Here is a 9,736-nt window from a genome sequence, read left to right as displayed (position 1 = left end):
CTGTTGGAAATATTTACTTAATTACTTAATGAACTATATAAGCCATTTGATATAAAGTATATAGGGAGAAAATACATAGTAACAGCATCTAACAGTAGCTTGAGGAGAAAATTGCCTTCCCACTTCTCTTCCATCAAGTTCTGCCTGCAATCCTGTTTGCATACAATATTCTATTTTAAACCACTACAAAGTCTCTGGGCAAGAACATTAAATAGTCCCCTACTGGCAAAGCAGGTTCATTTCAGAAACAGGTGGAGAAATTCCCTAGCATAATTTGTGAGGTGATTATAGAGGCTTACGAATAAAAAGTGCTAACAATGTATAGAAACCATTATAAGGCTGAAAGATATATAGGACAGCCCAGACAAGCTTTATATCACATGATAAAAATAGTAAGATCATAGATCAAATCGAAGAATCAGGCTGCATACATCAGGTACCAATTTATAGTCACCAACAACAGAATAAGGTGCTTCCAACTAATTTTTCTTTATAAAGAGTCATGAGAAAAGAAAACGTATCTCAGACTTGTCTGCTTTGGTATCTGATGGATTATACAAGCTAAAGCTTAAGCACTTTTTAAATAACTTTGCAACACTCATTTCTCAACTACATTTCTTCCTTTATTGGAAGAGAAAAAAATATAAAGAAATAAACACATATACTTTTCCTTTCATTTTCTGGCTGTTATCGTCTCATAATTTACTTCTCTAACTGCACTGATCTCAACAGTAGGTCTAAAATAAAGGCATCTTAAACAGAAGACTCTGTGAATCCAGAAACGTCTGCAGTCAGAAAGCTCCATTAATCAGCTGAACAAAGGCAGTTAAAAGATCAGTGATGCGGATACATACACCTACTGCAAATGCATCAAAATGAGGCAACAGGAGATTTCATGGAAATGAAGAGAAAGCCAATGACAATGTTGCGTAACTGCACTAGAATCATAACATCCCCCAAAATTAATTTCATCACGCAGGATGTAGAAGGTATTTTTTTTCAGAGTAAAGAACTAACAGCTGTCCAAAAGCTTAATTTTGCTCTCTTCTGTCTCCTTAAGAAGAATGAAAGCCACAGAACAGCATATCCATCTAAATAAACCTAAGTCACTTAGTAGCAATTTTATTCTGCACCAGAAAGAAACATACTGGAAAATATGCTAGTTACTAATGAAATTTACACTGAGACAGCCTCAGTTGTCTCTGGTTGCTCTGTTAATAGGATTATGCTGCAGAAGAATTTTCCTGCCTTTCTAACACATATGAACAATGAATTATTTGTTTGCATTAAAAAAAAAATTCTTAAATTTCTTATCACAGAAAGGAATCATCCTTTACAAGTTCAAAGAGCGTTTATAGGGGTTGAAATATTTTTAGTTTTCAGTCTCAGACATGTTTCTTTGAATCATTCCTACCTGCTTCCTTTGCTAAATCTAGTGAATTGAGACACAGATGAAGGAATCAATAGTCATGTTGTTTATCGTGAAGCTCCTATTAGCTTCAGTATTTTTACATAAAATTGAGTACTGCTGCACTGAAAAAAGCAGCTTTGCCTGCTACTGCAATTCTGCAACACAGACAAATCTCATCTCAATGAGACTTTTTTTCCAAGGTATAGTTGGAGGGACTCAGTTGAACTCAAATCTGCAACAGAAAATTCTCAAATTTATCAAGAAAGGCCTAGTTTTGCTGTATGTTTTCCCCAATGGCACTAAAGCACTGAAAGCACAGCAACTCTTTGTTAAAACTGAGTATCTGATTGAATCAATCCACATGCAGTACAACTGCACAGATCTATATTACATATACATCACAATCTATTCACAGATACACCAAGAAGCACATTAAGAGACAAAAATTAAATCATAATTTTGCTAAATCATAATTTTAGCTAAATCATAATTTTGATATGTCCAGATCTGGTTCCTTCTCTGTCATTTATGTATGTGCCCACAGGAAAGTCTTGAACTACAAAGATTGATATGGCTGCTGATGACTTTGCTACATTTCAAGCAGTCTGAACAGCTACATCTCACATACTCCATTGTTTCAAGTAGGAACAGTTTAGTAATTCCACCTGCTTCCTTTCCCTCTTTCAACGCATCTGTTTTGTTACTACTGTGGATGGGATGAGAGGGAGGTTGAACTGACAGAGGAAGGTGTAATGAGCCCAAATCTAATCCTCACTGGCAACTAGAATGGAGTCAAACAGGATGGAAGCACCCCAGATAAAGTACCCAACACCATGTAGTATGCTGTGCTGTTTCTCCCAGGAAGACAGATACTCCTCTTAGTAGGCAGCTAGTGCACTATGCTCATCCCCTTCTCAGTTAAGAATGCACAGAACTACAGCAGCTTCTCAGCTATTTGTGTGCTTGTTTTTTAAACTATCTGAACTTTTTTGCAATATCCTGCCCTACACAGGCAAACATCTAATCTATACTGACATGTAACTATTTTTTGTATGCACTTTTTAGAATTGTAAAGCTGTTTCTATAATTTGAAAGAGAACTGTTACACTAAATTTTTGTGTAGAAACGAGCTTCCTTTTCTACTCATCTAGGTATCGTGCATGCCTCTGACCTCCTTGGCAGAGGAGTACATGCCAACATAACTTACATAAAGTTTTAAAATAATAGAAATCAAGAAATTAGTTATGCAATGCATACACACAAAGGAGGATAAAGGCAACATGAACAACTCCCTAAATGTTGTGATAGTTTAGCTTCATATTTATTTTTTTTAATCAGAAAGTATGGTACTCAAAAGAAAAGTTAGATTTCAAGTCTCCTTTCAGTCTAGACATTTTTTTCTTAACAAAAGGAGTTGCAGTGTCCAAAAGAGTGATATAATGTCCTAAAACACACATACAGATAAAAGCCATATCACTACAAAAAATATTACTAATATCGTAGTGTAAAAAGAATTCCTGTTACTTAAATTTCATGCTGGGCACATTTCAAGTCAGTTTCCTATGATCAGACTATTTGATTTACTCAACAAAAATTAGAAGTTTGTTTGGTTTTTTTAAGCTGCTAAACAAACCAAATAATTAATCAGGAGTAATGTATGAGACAAGGAGAATACCTTCCCTCATCCCCAAAATCATAGAATCACAGAATCATTAAGGTTGGAAGGGACTTTAAAGATCATCAAGTTCCAACCTCCCTGCCATAAGCAGGGAACTCTACCACCAGATCAGGTTGTACAAAACCTCATCCAACCTGGCCTTAAAAACCTCCAGGGATGGGGCATCAACCACCTCCCTGAGCTACCCATTCCAGTTCCTCACCACCCTTATAGAGAAGAATTTCTTCCTAATGTTTCACCTTATCTCCCCTCTCTCAGTTTAAAATCATTACCTCTTGTCCTATCACTATCTTATCTTATGAAAGCCCCTTCCCAGCTTTCCTGTAGGCCCCTTCAGGTCCTGGAAGGCTGCTATAAGGTCTCCCTGAAGCCTTCTCTTCTCCAGGCTTAACAGTCCCAACTCACTCAGCCTGTCTTCATAGCAGAGGTGCTCCAGGCCTCTGATCATCTTGGTGGCCCTTCTCTCGACCCTCTCCAACAGGTCCATATCTTTCTTGTGCTGAGAGCACCAGGACTATACACAGTACTCCAGGTGTGGCCTCACCAGAGCAGGGTAGAGGGGCAGAATCACCTCTCTGGCCCTGCTGGCCACACTTCTTTTGGTGCAAGCCCAGGATGCAGTCGCCCTCGGGGCTCCAGCACACACTGGTGGCTCATATCAAGCTTCTCATCCACTACCACCTCCAAGTCCTTGTCCTCAGGACTGCTCTCCAGCCATTCTCCCCTCCAGCCTGTATTTGTGCCTGGGGTTATGCTGACCCAGGTGCAGGACCCTGCACTTGGCCTTGTTGAACTTCATGAGGTTGGCACTGGCCCACCCCTCCAGCCTCTCAAGGTCCCTCTGGATAGCATCCCTTCCTTCTTGGGTGTCAGCCACACCACACAGCTTCGTATCATCAGCAAACTTGCTGAGGATACAGTCAACCCCACTGTCCATGTTTCCAACAAAGATGTTAAACAGCACTGGTCCCAATACTGACCCCTGGGGAACATGACTCATCACCTGCCTCCATTTGGACATTGAGGCACTGACCACAACTCTCTGGGTGCAGCCATCCAGCCAATTTCTTATCTACCGAGTGGACCATCTGTCAAATCCAGGTCTTGTCAGTTTGGAGACCAGGATGTCATGTGGGACAGTGTGAAAATTAAGCAATACACTTCATTGAAGTAAGCAAGATGCCTTCATTCAGTCCTGAGTAAATTCTGGTCTGCCCCACCTTCATAACCAAACCATACCCCAAATTATGTTTTCAAAGCTTAAAAGATGAGCAAGAGAAAAAGAGAAAAAGTCATCCAAACAAGTAATGCAACGAAAACAAGTACAGAAAAGAGCATTAAAAATAATATTGATACTTGTGATTGCAGTATCAAAATTGCATCCGAATTTGGCAATTTTATATAGAAGGAATTTGAACACAAACAAGCTTACTTGCATGTTTGTCTGCCAACACAATAAGTGTACTTGATATGTCTCTTCTTCTGTAGAAACACACCACCTTTGCTTCCACGTTTCCATTAGCAGTCTGAAACACATTAAAATAGAAAAAAATTAGGGTAAATCAGTAACTGCACAGGATGCACCAAACCAGAAAACGTAAAATAATTTGGAATTTTGCACAAGAGTGACTACATAGCCTCACCTGTTGGCACCCTTCAGCTGCACACACATCTGTTACCACAAACTCCAGCAGGAAACATTCCAATATAGGGAAACAGTTTGGCCCTTCCCTCTTAACTGCTTCTGAGGTATGATAATTTTCAGCAGTTACAGATGTTTCAAGGGGTGAGAAAAACACACTTACTTGCAGTTACAACCCAGTAACAAGCCACTTTGCTACTTCTCAGGTGATGCCTACATTGATTAAAATTTAAAAGCATGTTTAATATCCCAATAAAAATAGCTGTGAAATATAACACAATTCAGGTTTAGCCTGTTCTCCAAACTCTGAAAGGCAGAAGGAAAGCAAGAAAGAACTCAGCCATTATTACTTTCACAAAAGAAATCACATAAGGTTTTCCTTCTCCAGCAGCACTGGTGAGCTAAACAACTACCAACACAAAAATTTCATTTGAAAAGGAGAACCAAGGAAGCTCCACCAGGCAAGAAACTGTACACCAGTGACAACATGCAAAAAAGTCTGAATTTTTCTAAGGTTTGGGATTTTTTTTTTTCCTTAAAACTCTTAAAATTAGGTAGGTGATGAATCTCTCACAAGATAGTATTTGCCAAATTGTGAAACAGACTTTATACAAACTCTAGGGGAAAACCTACTAGTTTGTAACAGCTCAAATTAACTTCCAGTCTCTAAAATAAATCAACAAATAATGAAAATGTAACTTAAAAGCTACAAATGTAACTTAAAAGATACAGATTCCTCTCGGGGAAGTCTCCAAAAAAAGGCAGCAAACCAGCAATCTGCTCAAAAAGAAACAAAATAAAAACTGAAATACGTGCTTGTTGTTATGGTGCAAATGGAGGAAAAGTTTAATCTTTAATAATACCAGTTTTCCTAACACAAAGAAAAAAAAATGTAAGACAATACATACATGCACAAATATTTCCCACTGCAGCCCACCAGATTTTGGTACACAGCCTGCAGAATTGCTGTTCTTTTCTGTTAAATAATTCAGAACTTTTACATTTTGAGGAAGTAAAATACAAAGCTAGATGCCATCTTGTTAAAATACAGGCAGCTACAATAATAGTTATCTATTAATCTAATTGCCCAGGCTTCATCTACACTCAGTGCAGGAAAAAAATAGGCAACACAAGATAGGCTTAATTTCAACTTGAAAAATCAATTTCAAAGAGTAGGTCAGAGAAATTACAGCTCAAGCAAGAGCTGCACTAAGATGAGAGATCCAGGTTGAATGAAGAGGGGAAATTCCCCCCGCCCCCCCCTTTCCTATACATTTTTCAACAAATCTTCACCCTGTAACTAATGGAATACAGTTATTGATACCTCCTGGCTATGGATCCACTGGGAACACTTTAGGAACTCTATTATTTCCTTACCAGAAGAGAAACTAAGTATTTCTGCAAAAGGCATCTATTAAAAAGAAGGGAGTACAAGGGTGTCCTAAGTCTTCAGATTCTTTGTGATTATATTGATAAACGTTCACTTCAAGTAACTGTTTTAGAAATATATGTTTTTTTCACCGTTGTTGTTTGAAGAATAAGATCTGGTTTTGGTCAGTTAATTTAAACTCAATCCCACACCAGCGATATTAAGGCACTTGTGTATGGGCTGCAGCAGTCACACTGGTATAAAACCCAAAAAAGTGGCACATTTAGGACACATCTAACAGTCAGAACAGTCTTCTCTCCTCAACAAGAAAAAATTTTAGCATTGAGGACTTCCCATTGAGCTGGCTTCCCACATAGAAGTTTCCCAACGACCCAACGAAAAGGAAATTTGGCAGGATGAAATACTACACTGGACCAAAGGATAACCAGAAAAGTCAAAGTCTGAAGAAGCAGATAATGGCTCCAAACCTTCCTGTTGAGCAAGACTCTCCCCAAAAAGATCAAATTACAAAGCTCTCCATCCTCTAGGCAAACTGTTATTTTATCTTCGTATCACATGATCCTGGCACAGAACTGAAGAATCACAGAAACCTCCCTCTCTACAGGTGGGCACAATCACCTTGAGAATGACCTACTCTTGACAAGCTCAGTCCTTTCATACCAAAGGAGAACAATCTAGCAAATCTCAAAGCATTCCAGAAAGTTATCAGAACAGAAGTATTTTTAAGCTTCTAATTACCAGAGAACTGCTAAAGAATTGTTTTGATTTTAATCAAATCAAACAGATCATAAATTCAATTAACATCAAAGACTAGATGGAAAAAACTGTTTACCTTATTGAGCTCTTCTATCCTTCGTATCAAATATGGGTTACTTGAAGAATTTTCGAAGTAGACATAATCTGACAAAAAGAAAAAAGAAGACTTTAAAATATGAACTGTTTAAAAAAAAAAAAAAGTCAAACCCTCACATGTGTACCTGTTAAAGACACATCAAATGAAATCCTTGGCATAAACAATATTTCAAATGTTCCTGCTAAATCCAGGATTTTTAGTGAGGAAATAAAAAATTCTTGCCAGTCTAAGGAACATCTATAGGCAACGTGAAGGCCATAAACTCACTTTCGAAGAAAAAAATAAAAATGGAGCTCTACTGTCAGCCTGGAAAGCAAAGCATATGATCTTCCTTCTCCCTCCGATCAGATTATTTCCACTTTGATCACACTGTTTTCTTTACTTGCTTCCTCTTCCTTCATATGAAAATCCAGCCACTTCTCACCAGCTATATGCTCTTCCAGCTCAACTTCAAAGTATTGCCCATTTATTTATAATACAAATAGTTTCAAACTTTCTCTTTTCCTCAACTTCCTGGTCTTTCACATCTATATTATATGCATATAGTAAGCCAAACAGCTCAGTAATGCTCCTATTTCCAAGCAGAATCCACAACTTAAATTACAGGAAGAAAATTAGTTCTTTACCCAAGGTAGCTCCTTCAAATGAATTAGAGAAGCATCAAAAAGTGTCATAAGAACAATTCGGTATTACTGAGCTCCAAGCCTTAACACTCCTTTAAACAAGTAAGGAAACAGAAGCCCAGGAGTCTTGAATGGACTCGACCTTTAACTCCCAACACTCCAGGAGCCAAACCCTAAGCCTTAAGTGAGACAAAAAGAGGCACGAATTCAACCTCCCCACACACACTCCCTGGGGCTGATCTTGCTTGATTCCTTCCAAGGCTATCAACTAAATTTAAGACGATTTCCCCCCAGATTTCCCAAGCCTATTTGTGTCTGGACTAAAACACTCACAGCCTCTGGGCACGTCTCAGGTAATCTGCAACAAGCATGTTAGCATGTGGCTCCCCTGCTGTCCTCTTGCAAACAGGACAACTACTGAAACTGTTAACCTCAATCTCCTTTAAATGCTTGTTAAAAGGGCAGTCCTAGAGGAAGGAAGACACCTCAAGGGCCTCTGCTCCTGAAAAGCCACACCTTTAAGGTTAACGATTCCCCTCTTATCTCCAGGGTGGCCAGGGAAACACCAGAGCATTCATCCATTACATCCTGCAGCTTTACCGTGTGACAAATGTTCCAGATCCAGACACGGATATCTTCAGCCTGCTTACAAACTCACGTTATCTGTAGGTCTCCCTGCATCCAACAGACCAAGCTACTTGCTGTGTTGAGACACAGGAGCAGTGACCGCTGAGCAAATGACCCAGCCTGCACTCCCTGCAAGCATCTCAGGTGCCCTCATGTCTCTTCAACAGGGCTGAACTGCCTCAGAAGAACAGTCACAGATAAAGGATACCAAGGGTTACAATCCCAAAAGCAGAAACTGTAAAAAAAAAAAAAAGTTTCCAAGCTCTTGTCTTTAAAAAAAAAGTATCATAAGCCATGAGTTGCAAAACACTGTGACAATGAAGTTTCCACACGGTCTTGGCTGAAGTGAGGAGTCATGAGGTTGCAATGCCAATACTGAAACAATGCACACCCCACCTTGGGTTACCTGTATACATGGTGTAACCAGGGGTAATAGGAAATAAATACATCTATTTTCTTGTCTTTTTGTGTATTCTGAACATCAACTGCCTTCACAGACATTAACATGTATCTGAGCAACTCCAATACTTTGTTCCTGACTGCAAGAGCTGGTTCCTCTTAAATGTAACTTCTCTATAGGCTTTAGACTGGAGAATGATCTCATCTAAGGAATTCAGATTGGACATCTGGTTTATAGAAAAACAGAAGTTCTCAAAAATGGTTAAACACCCAAGCTACTAAACCATACATTTCTGTTCCCAAGTACCTGCTCTGTGCAGCACACCAAGTGGGAAATATGCTCAACATTACTATGACCAACTCTATCAGAAGTCACAAAACCAAACAGGTATTTGGCAGCTTCAGCAATAACAACTGCTGACTGAAATAACAATGACAGGCATTAAGCAATCTGCAGGTCAGCAGAGTAAAAAGAAATATTTTCTCCCATGGCAGAACCACAAATACCCTACAAGGGCACTGTAGTGGAGGACATGGGAGTTTTAAGGTGCCTCCAAGCTCACTGACATGCATTAAGAGTGAAACTGGCCACTTGTCACCCCAAGGCTCCATTACCTGAAGAAAGGATGAGTCCTTATCCTCTTCCCCTCTTATTACTCCCAAGGTAACCTGCCTAGCCCTCACTTCAGGTACTTCAACTGAGGCCATTGCAGAAAAATTATAGTTGTGAACACCGCGACTGAAAATGATAAATTAAAACTAAAGGAAATGTCAATCTTCAACTTGAAAATGTAACTTTGTATTTAATTGCACAAATCTTCTTAGTTAACATAATTTTTATAACTATTTTGTGTGCGCACATATGTGCATATAGTCTCACAGACGTGTTTTCTACCTCAAGTGAACTTTAATTCAATTTTCCATGCAACTACATTTTATTGGTTGTAAAATCTGGCATGCATTTAAAGACAGTTTATCACAGATGAATGGTTTACCAAAGAATAGCTTATGGTGCTTTTCTACAGTTTGGAATAATAAAACCCCCAAAACATTGTTTTGCTCAGCAATAGGAACACCTCCAAACCCACACTCTGATCAGCAGCTGCAAATGAA

General features: G+C 38.9%; 1 protein-coding gene across 1 annotated transcript in view; it reads right to left on the bottom strand.

Annotated features, from left to right (window-relative positions):
- The window catches only part of MTA1 (metastasis associated 1), a 66,797-nt gene extending 57,466 nt beyond the window's left edge, over window positions 1-9,331 (bottom strand). The window contains exons 1-3 of the mRNA XM_009999916.1: window positions 9,239-9,331; window positions 6,954-7,043; window positions 4,522-4,615 (exon numbers count right to left, since the gene is read on the bottom strand). Of these exons, the coding sequence (XP_009998218.1) occupies window positions 4,522-4,615; window positions 6,954-7,043; window positions 9,239-9,331 (277 nt within the window). The remainder of the gene's footprint in view (window positions 1-4,521; window positions 4,616-6,953; window positions 7,044-9,238) is intronic.
- Window positions 9,332-9,736: the final 405 nt, after the last annotated feature.

The sequence above is a fragment of the Chaetura pelagica genome, unplaced genomic scaffold, assembly GCF_000747805.2.
Source record: "Chaetura pelagica isolate M959 unplaced genomic scaffold, ChaPel_1.0 scaffold246, whole genome shotgun sequence".
Lineage (NCBI taxonomy): Eukaryota > Metazoa > Chordata > Aves > Apodiformes > Apodidae > Chaetura > Chaetura pelagica.
The sequence above is the reverse complement of the archived record's forward strand: the minus strand, read 5'-3'. Positions and strand labels throughout refer to the sequence as shown.